This window comes from Narcine bancroftii, chromosome 1 (assembly GCF_036971445.1).
Source record: "Narcine bancroftii isolate sNarBan1 chromosome 1, sNarBan1.hap1, whole genome shotgun sequence".
Lineage (NCBI taxonomy): Eukaryota > Metazoa > Chordata > Chondrichthyes > Torpediniformes > Narcinidae > Narcine > Narcine bancroftii.
The window spans coordinates 45,389,957-45,409,919 of NC_091469.1; the positions used below are offsets into that span (position 1 = coordinate 45,389,957).

General features: G+C 39.7%; 1 protein-coding gene across 3 annotated transcripts in view; it reads right to left on the minus strand.

Moving 5' to 3' along the window:
* tnksa (tankyrase, TRF1-interacting ankyrin-related ADP-ribose polymerase a) overlaps window positions 1-19,963 on the minus strand; it is a 166,866-nt gene that overhangs the window by 134,176 nt on the left and 12,727 nt on the right. For all 3 annotated transcript variants that reach the window (XM_069925464.1, XM_069925453.1, XM_069925473.1), the window contains exon 2: window positions 1,109-1,333. In XM_069925464.1, coding sequence (XP_069781565.1) covers window positions 1,109-1,333 — 225 coding nt within the window. The remainder of the gene's footprint in view (window positions 1-1,108; window positions 1,334-19,963) is intronic.

Below are 19,963 nucleotides of genomic sequence, written 5' to 3' on the forward strand. Positions count from 1 at the left end.
GATAGCACTATAGCACACAATTTATAAAGACTGTGTGGGGGGGGGGGGGCAATGGCGGACCTGCCCTCCCAGAATTCCATAGGGCAGAGAAAGAGCTGTATGCCCAGCTGCATACATGGAGCAGTCATAGAGGATGTTCTCTGCCCCACGGAATTCTGGGAAGTCAGGTCCACCATTGCTTTCTCCCCCACACGGTCTTTTTAAATTGTGTACTTTTTGATTATTGAAACTAATGCAAATTAGCAGTTAAAAACTACATAAATGATTAAATATTATTAGACAAGTAATACTTATATTTAAAGTTTTTTGTAACAAATATGAATGTAAGAGTAAAAATTTGTATGTAATTATTTAATATTTTTTCGTCGCTGCTCTCAAACATTTGAAATTTATTGTTTATTGCTCTTATGTTAAGTTTAGCCACCCCTATTATATAAAATACACTGCTTCATTGTGTTTTTACTTCAATCACTGCATATGCAGACTTTTATGTTTTATTTCCATATTCTGGTCACATTGTTACCAAATGGAAAATGCTGCTGCCAAGTTGCATTGAAATCTACATATGTTTACATATTCCAACATGATTATTTGTGGTCTCAAAGGGCAAAGTTAGTGGTTTCCAAAAATGGGAAACACCAAAAAGTAAGAAAAATCTGAATTTTATGAGAGCAATTCATTTCTATCACTTTCACTTATATTGCTCTTTGGCAATAAAACCCTGTAGCACCACTACCCAATTCTAAAATATTTTTGCTTAATTGATTTACTCACACTACAAAAAAAATCTTCATTTTTTTCCCCTCTCCTTATCAATGCTATTTAAATGCAACTTAATTCACCCCACTATTCTGATTTTAAACACACTTATATATTAAGTGTGACAGTTTTAAGATAATAGATTATTTGAAGATTTTGGCTCAGCTTTTGCTGCTTTTTGAAAATTACAAGTGGATATTTTGCAATGGCAGTATTTGGTTTAAGGAGATATTTTCCATTTCATGAAAGTCAATTAAATTATTTTCTTGCACTTCACTTCTGAAACATTTTAGCTGTAATTTTTGGGTCTCATCACTTTCTATTATCAACAACTTGTAATTGTACTTACCAATGCAGACATCAATCTTTCCTTTGATTGCTGCTTCATGCAAAGGAGTATAATTCCAATTGTCTCGCGCATTTGAATCTGCTCCATGACACAGCAGCAAACTGACCACTTCTGCGTGACCAAATGAACAGGCGTTATGAAGTGGAATCAGACCACCATCATCACGTGCATGAACATTTGCACCATTTTGTAAGAGGTGTTCTACAACATCTTTTCTGCCAAACCCTGCAAAAAATAAATTTCAGTCAGCCATAAACCATTAACACATAATCAAATATTTCAGAAACATCAGAAAGTTAGCCAGTTATTGATTCTACAATATTTAACCCCAATCAGCGAGAATTTTCTCAATGCAAAAATCTTCCAAAATTTCTGTACTTTACATGAAAATAAAATTCACAAGAAGCACAAAACCAGCTATTTGAGTAAACCATTTCAAGGATGCAGAATTTTGGGAGATGAGGCAAGAAGCTCACCCAAAGAATGCAGTGATTTAGAACTCGCTACTTGACAAAAAAAGCAAACTGCCTCAATTAAGTAGAAAGACACTTGTATATGTAATCTACAATGCTACAAACCAAGTGCTAAATATTAGGATAAACGTAAATGGCTTGTTTTCACCTCCACAAATATTTCTGTGCCATTAATTTCTATTAAATAATGAACAAGGTTGATATTTTGCCATTAAATATTCTTAACTGTAAGCTTTAAGTTTCAAATTTAGGAATGAACCTAAAGCTTCCAAAATGATTTCCCTTATTGAGTCATAGAATACAAGAGTATGCAGTGCAAACTATGCACAGTTCTGGTCATCACAATACGCAAAGACACTGTGGCTTATATTTTGCAAGATTGTACAATTTCAGGTAGAAGAAAAGCTACATTGGGATTACTTAGTTTAGTTTATAAAATTATAATATAGTTTGGATGAATAGCAAGGATGCATTCTCCTTTCAGGAGGCCACTTGCATTTTAATTGGAAGAGTAGAAGTTTAAGGAACAATTTTCTCACCAAAAGTGGGGATCTGTAATTAAATGTTTTAAAGGGCAGACGTAGAAATATTGTGTATCTTGTGTACCGCTCAGTGGGACGTGGCCTGGTACACAAGATGGCCGACAAATGTGGTGACCACGCAGATTCTGGTGGGGCCAGCGACCTTCGTTCCAGGTGACAACCTGCATGGCAGCAAACAACGAGCAACTGTGGGAACGCCGACCAATCTGAGGCCGGCGCTGCTGTGTCATCACTCTTGTTGTCAGCAAGAGAGAAAGAATATAAGCAGAGCTGCCAGTGCAATAAATCAGTCTTTAACTTCGAGAGTGCATGTCTTTTTTCCACACTTCATGATAGCGCACATGCTACAATGGTGACCCTGCCAGGTCCAGCCGGCAGTTTGACCCAAAGATGGCAGACTAAGCGGTTCTTCACACTGCTCTCTTGAAGCTGCCAACATTCTGGGCATCGCAGCCACATGTGTGGTTCGAACAGGCAGATATCCAGTTCCACCTTCGACAGATCACTGCCAATAACACACGTTACTACTACATGGTGAGCTCGCTCAACCAGGACACAGTAGCAAGGGTCGTCGACTTTCTGCGCAAGCCTCCGGATCAAAGCAAATACGGTGCCCTCAAAGAGCTACTAACTCACACCTTCTGGCTGTCAGGGCATGATTGTGCCACTTGATTGTTGCATATGAATGGTTTGGGGGACAGGGTCCCATCTACCCTCATGAGCGAAATGCTGAGGGACACAGGCCTTGCCTGCTCTTCGAGCAGATTTTCCTGAAGCAGCTGCCCGAGGATATCCAACTCTTGCTTGCCGATGAAGACTTCAGTGACCCCAGGGAAAGTCGCAGCCTGGGTGGAGATGCTCTGAAGAGCAAAGGAAGAAAACGTGCCTCTGTGGAGCAGATTGCTAGGCCTCGCATACAGCCGGCCACAGCAAACAGAGAGGCAAGTGGACCCACCAACCACAGTATTGTTACCATCACCAACAATGGAGTGCAGGGGCCCATCAAGGCCGCCCATCCTGCATGTTTCAGGGAATCATCATGGCCAACCGTCGTTAATGGCTGCAACACTTGACCAATGTGACAGCCTCCTTCACGTGTGGGACTCTGTTAGGAAGGCACTTCCTCATTCACACCGATGCTAAAATAAGTGTCCTTCATCCTCCCCCACCCCAGCCTACGAGACCTGAAATGGCAAGCACCTGCACCATCCTCCTCCACTTCTGCAGCAACCGGTTCACGTGGACATTCACAATTGAGGCTGTGGTGCATCCACTCCTGGAGCAGACTTCCTGCAAGCCCACCGCCTGCTGGTAGACCTTAAAGGGCAGTGTTTGGTGTAGACCTTAAAGGGCAGTGTTTGGTGTAGACCTTAAAGGGCAGTGTTTGGTGTAGACCTTAAAGGGCAGCGTTTGGTGTAGACCTTAAAGGGCAGCGTTTGGTGTAGACCTTAAAGGGCAGCGTTTGGTGTAGACCTTAAAGGGCAGCGTTTGGTGTAGACCTTAAAGGGCAGCGTTTGGTGTAGACCTTAAAGGGCAGCGTTTGGTGTAGACCTTAAAGGGCAGCGTTTGGTGTAGACCTTAAAGGGCAGCGTTTGGTGTAGACCTTAAAGGGCAGCGTTTGGTGTAGACCTTAAAGGGCAGCGTTTGGTGTAGACCTTAAAGGGCAGCGTTTGGTGTAGACCTTAAAGGGCAGCGTTTGGTGTAGACCTTAAAGGGCAGCGTTTGGTGTAGACCTTAAAGGGCAGCGTTTGGTGTAGACCTTAAAGGGCAGCGTTTGGTGTAGACCTTAAAGGGCAGCGTTTGGTGTAGACCTTAAAGGGCAGCGTTTGGTGTAGACCTTAAAGGGCAGCGTTTGGTGTAGACCTTAAAGGGCAGCGTTTGGTGTAGACCTTAAAGGGCAGCGTTTGGTGTAGACCTTAAAGGGCAGCGTTTGGTGTAGACCTTAAAGGGCAGCGTTTGGTGTAGACCTTAAAGGGCAGCGTTTGGTGTAGACCTTAAAGGGCAGCGTTTGGTGTAGACCTTAAAGGGCAGCGTTTGGTGTAGACCTTAAAGGGCAGCGTTTGGTGTAGACCTTAAAGGGCAGTGTTTGGTGCATACCAGGGCTTTTCAAACAATGCCCCAGGAGAAGCCAAGTTACCTGTCCCCCACCTTGATTCTGTTACTTTGTCCGACATCGCATTTACGCGATCCTAGCAGAGTTCCCTTTGATCGTGGCACCACAGATTTCCTCCATTGAACCAAAACACAGGATAAGGCACCGCATTCTCACCGAGGACCCCCGGCTCCATGCCAGGGCACACCGCCTTCCCCCAGAGAAGCTCACCCTTACCAAGGAAGAATTTTTAAAAATGGAAGAATTGAGGATAGTGTAGTGTTCCGACAGCCCCTGGGTCTCCCCCCTGCACATGGTACTGAAGACAGCTGGAGGGTGGAGCCATGTGGTAACTATCGCCGTCTCAATGAGGCCACCACACCTGACAGGTACTCTGTGCACTAACTTACAAGGGGCACGGGTATTTTCAAAAGTCAGTCTCATCAGGGATTATCTTCAAATCCCAATCCATCTCGATGACATCCCTTAAACTGCCATCATTACCCCTTTTGGGCCCTTCGAATTCCTGACAATGCCCCCCAGGCCTTCCAGAGGTTGATGGATGCAGTGGGCTGGGATCTCTCATTTGCATTCATCTATTTGAACGATATTCTCATGGCCAACCACATCTAAGGCAACCCATCTAAGGCAAGTGTGCACCCAGCGGCAGGAATTCAAACTATAAACCCTGCTAAGTGCCAGTTCTGGTTGGAAATGATAGACTTCCTGGGCATCAAATCAATAGGCATGGAGTGAAACTACTGCCTGATAAGCCACGCACAGTGAAGGTGTTGCAAGAATTTGCCAGTAATGATTAACTTTTATTACCGATTCATACCAGCAACGGCGCACATCACGCTCCCACTTTATGCACTCATGGTGGAGAAAGGTAAAGACATTACCTGGGAAAATGAAACCTCAGAGGCATTCCCAGAAGGCTAAGGCCAATGCCACCCTTCTAGTACACCCTAGGCCAGAGGCGCCAACTGCTCTCACAGTAGACGCCTCCAGCACAGTGGAAGGGGGCAATTCATTGGAACAATTCATTGAAGGGCAATGGCAGCTCCTGGCCTTCTTTAGCAGGCACCTTCGGCCACCCAAACTCAAATACAGTGTCTTTGATGGGGAGTTATTGGCACTGTACCTGGCAGTCAGACATTTCAAGTATTTTTTGGAAGGTAGACAATTCAGGGTCTACACAGACCATAAACCATTAACCTTTGCCTTCCATAAAGTGTCGGACCAGTGGTCAGTGACACCTCTCATAAGTGTCTGCTTTCACCACAGACATCCAACACATCATGGGAAAGACCAACGTGGTGGCCAACGCACTATCCCACCCCACAATCGAGTCCATCCACCAGGCCCTGTCCCAGGAAATACACTATTCCACCCTAGCCAGGGCATAGCAGAAAGACCCTGAGATCCTGGCATTCAGGATGGCAGTTTCTGGGCTCAGGTTAGAGGATGTCACCACCCCCCTGGTAACTATATGCTCCTCTGCAACATCTCCACCATGTCAGTATCATGGGAGTAGCAGGTTTTCAACATGGTGCACAACCTGATGCACCCAACCATCAGAACTTCTGTCAAAGTGGTGGCTAGTAGGTTCATCTGGCACAGCCTCCAGAAACTGGTCAATCAGTGGGCCAAGACCTGCACAGTCTGCCAGATGTCCAAAATGCAGCCACATGTCAAGGCACCCCTTCAGATTTTCAGCCCAGCATACATTAGTTCAGTCATGTCCATATTGACATTGTAGGGCCGTTACTGGTCTCCCGGGGGGTGAGATATCTCCTCACCATGATTGACTGCTCCATGAAATGGCCAGAAGTGGTCCCACTGGCCAACAGAACCACCGAGACCTGCACCATGGCACTGATTAACATCTGGATGTCGAGATTCAGAGTCCTGGGGCATACAACCTCCAATAGAGATACAGAGTTCACTTTGGGACTGGGGGCGGCGCTGGCCAATTTGCTGGGAAACTAGCTTCTCCATACCACGGCTTACCACCCTTAGGCCAAAGGGTTGATGAAGTGGTTCCACGGGTATCTAAAGGCAACCTTGATGGCTCGGCACAAGGGGTCAAATTGGCAGACGAGCCACCCTGGGTCCTCCTGGGGATCCACACCACACTGAAAGAAGACTTCAACGACTCAGCAGTCGAGATGGTATACGGCGCACCGTTAGTGATACCAGGGGAGTTCTTGACCGCCGCCAAGGACCCAGAGGACCCCTCAACCTCATGGTCTTAGCTGAGGGAAAGACTGGGTACTCTAGCACCTCCGCCGCATGGTCAGGTTAAATCTTATGTCCCCAGAGACTTAGAGATCTGTGAGTATGTTTTCATTCGGAGGGTGGCTCACCGAACACCTCTGCAACTGCTGTACAAGGGGCCGCATAAAGTAGTCAGACCCAACAGTCGACATACGTGCTGGATATCAGTAGTATCCACCTCCTCAAACCAGCACATCTAGGACATTAGCCAACTGGTCTCCACTCAGTCCTGGCGACGCAGAGGTAGCTACCGAAAGTGACAAATAGTGCTCCGATCGCCGGTTTGATGGGGTTGGTTATGTCGCGGCCCACTAATCAAGACGTAACCAGTACACAAGATGGCCAACGAATGCAGCAACCACACAGATCCCGTGAGAGCCAATGACCTTCATCCCAGGTAACCACTTGCATGACAGGAAACAACAAGCAATGGCAGGAAAGCCAATCAATCTGAGACCAACACTGCTGTGACATCACTCCTGTCATCAGCAACGGGAGAGAATAGAAGCAGAGCTGCCAGTATGTGCCCTTCTCTCCTCATTTTGCAGTAGTGCGTACACTACAACCTCAAAAAAAAACTCAAATGTGCAACTGAAAAGCTATAACCTATAGGGCTGCAGACAGAGATTGGGAACTCAGATTGGTCTGAAATGGATATGATGAATAGAATTTAAATGATATTCACCAAGACACTGATCTTTTCTGATACTTTGCACAAATACTCATAAGGAATGAAAGAATAAAACTGAACAATCAACCTCTATACATAGAGGTTTAAACAGCGAAGAATCATGATCAGAAAAATTCTCCTATAAATAAGAACTATAAAAAAAATGTCAGGATCGAAAGTTGTTTGCAATATTCTCACTTTATCTGTATCCTTTGCATAAACACCAACAAATAAATAGCAATAATAATTTCTACTTCACTCTTCAAGTCTTGAGTCAGCACTCCCTTTGTCAGAAAATATTCAATTACAAATCAACAATGATTCAAGTAAACAACTACCACTGGCCGATTCAAAAAAATGCCTAGTTTCAAACAAAGGAAAAAATCCTTGAGCAAATCCGTTCAAAATTCAGCAAAATGGATCAACTGACACATAAAAATCCAACTAGTTTTTAATCAAACTAACCACCTGAACATTGTTTTGTAGAGATTAAGTCCATGAAGTACCACAAGATCCAATATCCCAGTGAAAACACAATTTAACAGCAAAATGAAAGATATTTTGCATTGTTTAGCTGTTTCAGATCACTGTTTAGCTGCTTCAGATCACTGTTTATCTCAATATTTTCGAGCCTTTCAAAGACAGGTATATGGTCGTGAAGATACAAATTTTACCCAGATAGCTTTTAGGCACTATTAATGGCATTAGTTATGGAACTATTTTTAAACAAAGGAGATTCTTCCAACATTACACTGCATGGTTCTTTTTTGTCACATAATAATACATTAAAATGATGTACCTCAACTTTTGTGTGCAATGAGGCAAAGAGTCATCATGAGGATTGCACATCATCCCTAACAATAAGAGAAAAAAAGCAAGAGAGTCCCTTCAGAGACACTAACTGTCCATGGTTTTGTCTCTTGAGCTCCAACAACCACACAGACTCCAATTCAAACCTCCCATTTGATCAGGAAGCCTTCAGCATCAGCAACCCTTTGGGCGCCCTTCTTATTCTCAGCACCGTCTCAAATCCAGGTTCCAATACCTAGTTCAAGATTCATGGTTCAATTTATTGTCATGTAATAAAAGTGTCATATTAAACAAAATTGCTTTTGCCTGCTATAAGGCAGGCAGATTCACTCTCAGCAGAAATTGCCTGAAGCGCCTCTTATAGTCAGAGATTGTAGTCATAGTTCCCATGAGATAGTCTTTAGCAGCTTGCAGACTTTGTGAGCCCTTCAACCGCAAGTTGCCAACAGCCTGCAGTCTGCATGGGTCCTTAAGCCATTGAACCCCTCACTGCTCTGCTCCCTTGGTCACCTACCCTGTAAGGTCTCTCCCAGGTTTATCTTTCTCAACAGGGGTGGGGGGAGAGAAATTTTCCATACTTATTGGTGCTCTGTGCTGGTCTGCAGCTCCCCCAGATTCTGCAATTCCTCATGGTATACTGCCCAGCACAGGCGCTGCCATCTTAGGCACAGACCTCTGTGGTTTCAGGATTCATAAAACACCTCAGCTCCTCCAACAAGTTGTTTAAATCTTGTATGTAGCTGTCATTATCAAGACTAGGCAGTCAGACCCTACAGAGCAGTGCTGTGTTTCCGCTCCCTGTATTCACACCAGCGTTGCCATTACAGCTGCTCCAGCAGCTCTGCCATTTTGTTTAGGTTTACAATTGATGATATTTAAAAATTATCATGTGGGTTTTCAATGTTAGTCATGATACTGTTTTTGGAATATTTTATTTTGAGAAATTTCAATCATCATGTAGTCAAATCGAATAATCAAAATCAAAAATATCAATATCAATAATATTAACAAAATAATACATTATACAAATATCAATCTGCATGTCAATAAAAAGTTAACATGTGATTCAATTATTAAAGAAAGAAAAATTACAATACTACAAAAATTCAAATTCTATGTCCATGTTAAACCAAAGGAAGAAAAGGATAATAGAAATATAGAGAAAAAAAAGAACAAAATAAGAGGAACCCTCCCACACCTCCACCACCCCCCCCAAAAAAAACAAGAAAAAGAGAAAGGAATAAGAAAAAAGATTGGCTTCACCTAGGATAAACACCACTCCCATCAAGGGGCAAATAATCTAGCTTATCTGAGGTCCTCAGTGCTGCGAGCTTCAGGAGGAAGAGACAAGAGGGGGTAATCGCTAAAGATTAAAAATACATCATACCTGTTTCTGAGGTTATAGGTGATCTTCTCCAGAGGGAACACAATTATGCATTTCTATCTACCAGCAGGCTAAATCTAGTTGGGATTTAGATTTCCAAGTAACTGCTATGCATTTCCTGCCCACTGCTAAAGCGAGCATAACAAATTTTAAGTGATATTTGACAACCTCATTTTAAGTCTTACATCTTCTAAGTTCCCCAATAAAAATTCAGGTGCCTGAGGGTATTGAGTTCCAGTAATTGTTTTCCCCCAGATCACTCAAATCTTCCCAGAAAAGCTTCACTTTAGGGAATGACCAGGTTGAATGCAAGAAAGTACCTATTTCTTCACCACATCAAAAACATTGGTCTGATATTTCCAATTTCAAATTATATAATGTTGGTGGAGTAAGGTAAAGCTGATGCAATTACACAAGTAGGACCAGCAAAATGGATCAATTTCTATACCCAAATCTGATTCCCACCTTTGTCCTGATTTATCAAGCCCTTGTTTAGGGGTTTCCACCTGAAGGAATACATTTTTATAATAATTTTTTTTGTGCTCCCCTTTTGAACCAGAATCTCTATTTCACTGGAGACCCAATTTATCCCTTAAATAAGATCTTAACTGAAGAGGGCAGAAAAAAGATGTTTTTAAACACTATATTTATTTCTAATTTTCTCAAATGCCATAAAATGTCTCTGCTCATAACAATACTCAATACACCTGAACCCTCTCTGGGACCAAGTATCCAGGATTTTATTATCAATCGTTAATGGAATTAACATATTATGAGCCAGGGGTGTTTTAGGTGAAAGGCCCTCATTGTCCCCAATTTGACCATTAATTTTATTTCATATTGTAATTATATGCTTTAGTAGAGGGGAGGGGCTTCTTTAGGACCAGATAATTTACAAATCTATTTATGCACAAGGTTTTCTGCTATCCTCTCAGCAACCTTGTGCAACTCCAATTGCCCAAAAATATTTTTGAAATTTGGGAACGTTAATCCTCCCAATTTATAATTCCAAGTTAATTTATCAATAGAGACTCTGGAAAGCTTACCTTTCCACAGTAACTTCCTGATGTATTTATTAAGGTTTTGAATGAATCTCTGAGGTATAGGTACAGGTAAACTTTGAAAAAAAAAATTGTACTCTAGGCAGCACATTCATTTTAATACAGTTGACCCTTCCAACCAAAGTTATTGGGAGAGTCACCATTTATTAAGATCATCCTCAATTTTCAGAAGCAAGGGAAGATAATTCAACTTATATAAATTCTGCAGGTTGTTATCTACATTAATACCTAAATATTTAATCTCATTGAGCGGCCACTTAAATTGAGAATTTCTCTTAATTTGTTCATAATTCCCACCTGTAAGTGACATAACTTCACTCTTTTCCCAATTGACTTTATAACCCAAGATAATCCCAAAATCTTCCAATTTAGACTGCAAATTTTGTAATGAGTTCATTGGTTCTGTCAGATATATCAGAACATCATCAGCAAATAGATTGATTTTATGTTCTTCCTGATTCATCTTGAAACACTTTATGTCTGGATCTAGACAGGTGGATTCCGCTAACAGTTTAATAGCCAGGCAGAAAAGAGCAGGAGACAATGGACAATTTTGTCAACTAGACCAGGACAGTGGGAATTCTGATGAAATTTGACCATAGTTATTACTTTAGCATTTTAGGCTCAGAATTTAGAGCTCTTACCCAATTAATAAACGTTTGTCCTAGTCCAAATTTTTCCAGCACTTTGAATAAACCCCACTCCAGTTTGTCAAATGCTTTCTCCGCAACTAGACCCATGGTGACACTCAAAAGTCATCTCTTGTTTGCACCAGATGTATGATACTGAGCAATCTGCATACATTGCCCGCCAATTGCCTCCCTTGCACAAAGCCAGCTTGACCAGCATTTATTAATTTAGGCAAATAAATTTGGCAATAATATTATTATGCGATAAACTTCTATGGGACAGGTTAAAAGCATATTTGAGAGGTCAAATAACTAGCTATGCCTCTAGGATTAAAAAAAGAGTACACAAGGGAGGTGGAAGAATTGGAAAAGATTGCAGTTTTGGAAAAAGACCTTTAATGAGTGGGTTAATTAATAAAAAGCTCGTATAATACAATATATACATATAAAATGGAAAAAAATGGTTACAAGATCTATAAAGAAATGAGCTTGGGGAAAGACCCCATAAGGTCCTCTCCTGGCAGTTGAAAGCAGAACAAGCCTCCAGAAAAATAAATACGATTAAGCTAGACCTGGACAGGATCTCTTATAAACCAGAGGATATAAATAAAGCTTTCAAGCAATTTTATGTTATTTATGTAAATCTCAATTGGCGGGAGGATTTGAATTAAATTGAGAGTTTCCCGTCACAATTGGATCTCCCAAATTTGAATTTAGAAGGGAAGGGTTAAACACTTCCTTTACTCAAATAGAGATGGGGAAGGATTGGCCTCCTTGCAAATCAATAAATCCCCAGGATTTCCACCAGAATTTTAAGATTTATTAATATCTGTTTATGGAGACCCACACTTTCTCTGAGTCCTTTTCAACAGCAGCTATTACAGTGATTCCCCAAAAAAATAGGGATCCATTGAAATCATTGTCTTATAGGCCCATATCACTTTTGAATAAGGATTAAGATTATTGCGAAAGCCTTGGCAAATAGATTGGTTAGTCATGATACTTAACCACAATGTAAGAAAAAAGAGTCAATTCACATCCTCCTTCTATTATATCCAACTTCGTTGTGCAGGTAATGGGGAAAAAAAAGCAGACCACCATCTAAGGGTTAGACCAGTTACATGTAATGGAACAATGACCATCCAAAATGTGGCCTTTTTTCTTAACAAGGGGTTGCTGTATGATACAATTCATTTGTTGCTGCTCACTTGCAGTCATACCACATGGAGTAGAACACTACAGCACAGAAACAGGTCCCTACTGCCCTTCTAGTCTGTGCTGAATTATTTTTTTGGCTACTCCCACTGACCTGCACCCACTCCATAGCCCTCCATATCTCTCCCATCCATGTACCTGTCCTAATTCTTCTTAAATGTTAAAATTGAGCCCAGATGGCAGCTCGTTCTACACTCCCACTACTCTCTGCATGAAGATACCCCCTCACGTTTCCTCTAAACTTTTCCCTTTTCACTCTTAACCCATGTCCTCTGGTTTGTACCTCACCTACCATCAGTGGGAAAAAAACTATATGCATTTATTCTATCTATCCCCCTCATAATTTTAAATACCTCTATCAAATCTCCCCTCATTCTTCTACGCTCCAGGGAATTAAGTACTAACCTGTTTAATCTTTCCCTGTAACTTAATTCCCGAAGTCCAGGCAACATCCAAATAAATCTTCCTGCACTCTATTTTATTGAATATCTTTCCTGTAGTTAGGTGATCAAAACTGCACACAATACTCCAAATTTTGTCTCACAACTTTACCATAACATCTCAAATCTTAAAATCAATACTTTGATTTATGAAGGCCAATATGCCAAAAGCTCTTTTTACACCCCTATCCACCTGTGACCCCACTTTCAGGGAATTATGTAGCTGTATTCCTAGATCCCTCTGACAATATACTTGTAGAAACCCAAAGCAACCTCGTGTCTTTTTTTTGCCTTCCTAATTTCCTTTTTTCATTTTTTTAATACTCCTCAAGTATCTCATTTGCTCCATGTCCATACACTTGCTATATATCTCTCTTCTTCCAAACCAGATCCCCAATATCTCTTGAAAACCAAGGTTTCCTATGCCTGCTAACCTTGCCTTTAATCCTGACAGAAACGTACAAACTCCTTACTCACAAAATTTTACCTTTCTTTAATTGTGAAGGAAGTTGGATCATTCTTATTCAAAATTATTTAATTGAAACAGACAATGGCAAAAGCAATCCTTTTTATTTCAGTAAGCCCACCACCATTATAATTTACATTATAATTTTCAATAACCCCCTTCCTCACTTTGATGGTAAATCCAAATTAACATCTATAATGTGAAGGTGGAAAGTTCACATTATTTACCTGAAAGTGACCTGAAGGGAATTAATGATTGAAAAATATTTTAGAGGAAACCCGAATCAAATTTCAAGAGGAGCATCTCAGTATGGCATGCATATCTGTAAATGGATTGATTTGAAAAACTGCACTTGGTAGTGGATTGAGCAATCCATGGATACAAACCTGTTTGATGGGTCAAATAACAACCCTGCAGATGACTGCTAGGAATAGTGCATGAACTAAATATAAATTTAATAAAACTACCTTTGATCTTACAAGTGTATCTTGTTTGTTCCAGCTGTACCATTACTCGCCCAAATTACAACCAATTATTTAAAATAGTTTGGACATTAGCCTCTGTTTCATTTAGCATAATCTCATTCACAGGTTGATAGATGCATTTTTTTCCTCTCACCATTACTGATAGCTTTATTGCGCATTCAAAATTCAAATTTATTGTCAGATTACATTCATGACATCACATGCAACCAAGATTTTTTTTCCTGTTGGCCAGGCAGAATTTCTACTTATCAATAGTGCAAAAATAAAAAATTTACTCAAGAAGATGTGTAAATGAAAGAGAGAATTGTCAACAAATAGACTGTGCAATACAGAAAAAATTATGCAGTAATAAATAATGAACAAAGTAAGAGTCCTTAAATGAGTCTCTGATTTAGATTGTTGTTTAGGAGTCTGATAATGGAGTAGCAGCAAGTGTTTCTGAACCTTGTGGCACCTAAATCTCTTTCTTGATGGCAGTAGTGAGAACAGTTCATGTCCTGGGTGATGTGAATCCTTGATGATTATTGGTGGTCTCCAACAGCAGTATTCCCAGTAGATTTTCTAGATGGTGGGGATCGTTTTGCCCATGATGGGCATTGTCCACTATCTTTTGCTGGGCTTTCCACTCAGAGGAATTGGTGCCCCTGGTCAGCTCCTTTTCCACCACACATCTGTGGAAGTTTGCCAAGGTTTTCGATGTCATACCAAACCTCTACAAACTCCTTTCTTCACAATGACAGTCATGCGTTGGGTCCAGGAAAGGTCCTCAGAGATAGTGACTCAGGAATTTAAATTTGCTCACCCTCTCACCTCTGATCTCCCAATGATCGCTAGATCATACATCTCTGATTTTCCCCTCCTAAAATGCACAATCAGCTCCTTGGTTTTGGTGACGTGTGTGAGGTTGTTGTTCAGCCAAGCTTTCAATTTCACTCATGTATGCTGATTCATTACACCTTTTTATGCAAGCCATCATTGTGATATAGTCAACAAATTTGCAGATGGTGTTATTGTCATAACAAGCCACATAGTCATAGGTTTAAGGTGATTAGGGCAGGGGACCAAGTATGCAGCCCTGTGGTGCTCCAGTACTGAGATATTATGGAGATGTTCTTACCAATCCTCACTGATTGTGGACTGGAGGTGAGGAAATCCAGGATCCAATTACAGTGGGATATTGAGTAAAGCTAACACATTTATTATCATACACATTATACAAAACATGTGCAAAAATTCTTACTTGCTGCAGCGATAGAATATTGCACAGAAAATCTATAAAAGTAACTGAATTGAATTAAATTAAGAGTCAATAAAAAAAACACAAGATGGATACTAAATATTCAAGGTTATCCTAGTGCAAAAAAGTGAATTGCAACAGTACAGACATCCCATGATTAGTGCTTTAAAGGGGGATTCAAGAGAGTCTGATAGTTAATAGAAAGCAACTGTTCTTGAACCCAGAGGTACTGGTTTTCAAGATTCTGTACCTTCTATCTGAAGGCAGTAGTGAGAAGAGATCGCAATCAGAGTGATGGGGGTCCTTTATGATGTTGGCTGTCTACTTGAGATAGCACTTCACATAGATGACTGCAATGGATGGGAGGTCAGAGCCTATGATGAACCTGGATACCTTCTACAACCTTGTATTCCTGGATACTTGCCAAACCAGACTGAGATGCAAGCAGTCAGTGTCTTTTCATAGTCCACTATGATTTTTAACAATTCCATCCTCACTTTACTTTTTATCTTGTTTATTTATTTAACCTTTAGGTCCCCTGCTCTATTGCATACTTGCATTCATTATATCAGCCAAGTTTGATTCAGCAGTATCATGCTCTCGTTATGAGCCTGTTCTCTCCCTTTGTCACTCAGCCAATCTTCCTAAAATGCCTGGTTCTATCTTCAATTCTGGTAGCCAGCTAAAGTGTATAATTTTGCCTAATTTGAGTAATAGGTAGATTTGCCTTTTTTGTGTTATTTCATGATTGTTTTTATATAAATCAGACTTGGCAGATTTTCCTTCTTTAGAGAACTGCAGAATGATTACAACAAAAGTAATTTGTTTCAAGACGCTGATGAGATATAGAAGTGTTTCATCCTTTGACATTTTGTCTCAATGGTGAAGAGTGCTGTTTTGTTTGGATCTTTAGGTTTCATCTACTGATTATTTTGTTTAATTTTGTCTTCTTTACTTTTCCCTGTAGGCTTTCAAACATTTCTTAATCTTAAGTTTTTGTGACCAATTTATGAATTTAAATAAATAGTTTTTTTTCTGGATAGTCTTTCTCAATACATAGGTCATGCCAATGTTTTAATCCAAGATCCATAATTCCATCTTTTAGGAATCATTCCAGGTTACACTACAGAAGATTTGATGGCCAAAGGATGACCTTTGTGACAACAGTTCAACAATCCAACAACACTCTAAGAGTCTCTGCACCAGAAAGATTGCAGTGCCTCAAGAAGGCAATTAGAAGAAAGATCAGTAATATAAGAAGTAAAGAACTTGGACTCAATTTGGAAGGAGCACAAAAAAGATTTATTATGATAGCCTTAGCTGTAGCAAAAAAATGTATTATGTAAATCTGGAAATTAGAAGATAGCCTGAGAATACAGCAATGGTACATAGAAATGAATAAATGTATACCATTGGAAAAAATAACATATAATTTAAGAAATAACATCACAATATTCAAACAAATTTGGGAACACAACAGAGAAGTCCTACCGCGGACCTCCACCACCTAAAATGACAGAAGAAGAAGATGAAATGAACTGACCCAGTATATAAAAGTAGATGACACAAATTTCTTGTTGATTTTCATTGTGTGATGATATTGTTTAATGGGTTTAATGTATCATATATGTTGAACGTTGAGTGGGTAGGGAGGGGGGGGTGAAGGAGAGAGGGAAAGGAGGGGGGGAAAAAAGGGAGAAAATGACACTGTGTATATTCAAGAGGGAAATGTTTGTGTGTATTTTGGTCAGTATGGTTCATAGTGTGAAAAATTTTTTTAAAATTTTAAAAAAGGCAATTAGAATGGGCAATCCAATGATGAATTAATCCCAGAAAATGAAATCTTTAAAAAAATCTAGAACAAGATTCTGCTGCACAATATCAAGTTACATTGATCAGCACCAATACAAATTAAAGTGACCATGAAGCAAATGCAGGTTAAGAAAATTACGTTTTTTGCACAATTGGAAAATTTAATAATTACTGCATGATTCTCCGGGGGTCACCAGTGGTTCCACATTATTGTTTTTTTTAAATTAATTATATAAAGTAACCTTGATTTGAGGGAGGGGGTTTAAGTTTTCAGGTCTTTTTCTTTTTTTTTTATATTTTATTCAAGTTGTTTCAATAAATAGGTTTAAAATGGTATTATTAAGCAACTGAGTAGCTGCACCTACCTCAATATTTTTTTGCTTGCTTATTTGTATATCAATGAATTATTATGCAGCTTTCTCGATGTATGCTTATATGCTTATATGTTAAACTCAATAAAAACATTTTGCCCTACAATGAAATCCAATACATTGTGTCCTAGTTACATTCTTTATTTTTTTTTGGTCATACTTTGGGAATTGTATTAACAAGAGGGAAGAAATATTTACTCACAGGGGAAAAACAAATACATTTTTCATATCATGTTGAGCAACAGCAGCTGGTTGTTTACAAAGAGATTTATTTTTGGAAACTCAGTAACATTTAAGTCACAGGCAACTAAGTGACAAATTGCTGGATTTGCTCTCCAAGCTTGAAGATGATTCTGCAAGTTGGTCAAAGAGCAAAACCATTCTCTGATTAAGGTCCGATCACAAAGGAGCTAACCCAAAACAATTCATGCCAGTCAGCAAATATTGGGCAAAAACACAAATAATATCAGATAATGTGTCCTCCTTTTTATCTTTATTGCTCAGTGCAATCTAGTGACCCTATCGAAAGATCTGATTAAAAATAACGATTCCCTCATAGCAATCTACATTACATTGGATTAAAATATGGTGTAAGTAAGCCCACAACTAGCACTCTTCACCTACAAGCTCCTAGGTTTCCATTCTCTCATACAAATAAAACTATTTTAGTTAGCAACTTAATCAGGATAATTATCCCCCCCCCCACCCCCAACCAAAGAGCACATGGTTATCTTTTGTACATTACTCTGAGTGAGGTCACAAAAGGAATATGCATTTACCAGCTGCTTTTCAAAACTCAAGGGCATTGAAAGTATCTACTTTTATTCTGAGAATCTATGGGTTTAACATTTTTTTGAGAAAACATTCCCATGGATAGAATTTTGGTACCAACCTTTACTGTAAATTGCATCTGATCCCATGTATGTGAACAGAATTGCAAATAATGAAGGTTAAATACATTCTCAGCCAGCTCAAAATGCACGGTGTACAAACTCCAGTTGAATTTAAAAGAGAATTTTTTTTACCCTTTCTCCTCTGTTTTACTTATAGATGTTGAATCCATAGGTACTTGTTATTTTCTGCTTTCAGTTAAATGTAAAAGAATGCAAGGCACTGCTTCAAAGGGCAGCAGGATAACTATCCTTTCTGTCCTTACTAACTATTTCTAATAAGCACAATTTATTGATCATTATCATATTAATGCAACAGTAGATATTATGCACAAATTTCTGTACAGGTACTCCCCGTCTTAAGACCATAATTCAGACAGAAGAATTGGTCATGGACATATGTCAGAATTGCGCATTTACCTCATTAGTTGGCATCCCAGGGTCTGTAGGCTTGGCAAGGCCGTCTTGATTCCTGTGCGCATGAACGAGTCTTTGGTTAGCGCACACACAGTGGGTTCGCATGTTGGGGTTCAGTTGGCGCATGCATGACTTAAGTGCCCTAACGATATTGAATTTGCATCCTTAAGGTAAGTACACACATTTATGTGCCCTATATCCTTGATATAGTTTGTCAAATACAAAAACCACGTAAATTCCACATTTTTTCTTTAACAAATTTTTGGTCGTATGTATGGATAAATGCAAGTCACATAGGTTGCAAGTCAGGGAGTACCTGTAGTTCCCATATATCAAACATGGCTCTTGTTATTTTACATTCATTTTTGTTTGATTATATACCAGAAAAACAACAGGGTATATTCCTGCATTAACAGCAATATACTCTACCTTAACTATGCATTATACTGAATACAGAATCTAAAACATTTCTATATCACAAACATCTCATGATTTGAAGGCTACACTTTAACTGCTGCCAATTTTCCCAACTCAATTAGGCACATTAACCAATAGCAACCTCATATTGACAGGATCTTGCTGGCCAACAGATGCATTTGCAATGGTGAATATTCTCACTTCCCCAGAAACTTACACTTTACCCTACTAACCAAGAACCACAAAAATCAAACTAGAGGACCTTTCTATAAAAGTAGGCACAGAGCAAAAGCCGTCCCAGATTATCTTTGAATCTGCATGCTTGTGAAATGATGAAAAAGTTGACCCCAAAGCAAATTCACATTCTTTATATTCAGGGAAAGAGAATACATACCCTACTGATTACATGGCAGTTGTCCACCATGTGCATTCTAATCCAAAATATCACCCAAACTCAAATTTTAGGCTAAAGGCAGTAGTAAATATAATTAGACAATTATAAAATAATTCATTGTTTAATTATGAATGCAAATATTTAAAATCAAAATGTTTTAGCAATCACATTAAGAATGTTAAAGGTCTGGCTCAAATGAACAAATACAGTATTGTAAAGAGATCAAAAGGCACTGAGAGGGGGAGGGGAGGGGCGTGGCAAGATGGCGTAGAGTCTAGACGTGTAATCTCGACCTCTCTGGCCAGACTTTTAAGAACATGTTTTTAACTCTTTGTTTTCAGGTTTAAGTTTTTTTAAACTTAGTTTAAAGTATCAAGGAATTGTTATGGCTATTAATGGTAAAAAGATTAAACCTCAAGTACAGAAGAAACTACACTTTCGGAGTGCTGAAGATTTAGAGCCAAACAGCCTCCTACGACTTCAGGTTTGTTTTCTTTCAAGCCTAAATCATGGAGATTGCCTGTGGGAGCTGAAAAAATGACTACTACTCACCAGGAGAAGGACATCGCTGGAATTACCCGTTCTCAGGAGGAAGGTGTGTGTGCCCCCGATGTGGATCCCGATCCTGGCAATGTCTCAAAAGGCTCAGTTTGGGAATGGATACAGTTAAGATATGTTTGGAAGCAGTTTGTGAGGATTTTAAACAATTTCAGGCTGCTTTTCTGAAATGTCAACAGCAAGTGGCTTCTAATACAGAAAAAGTGTTGAAG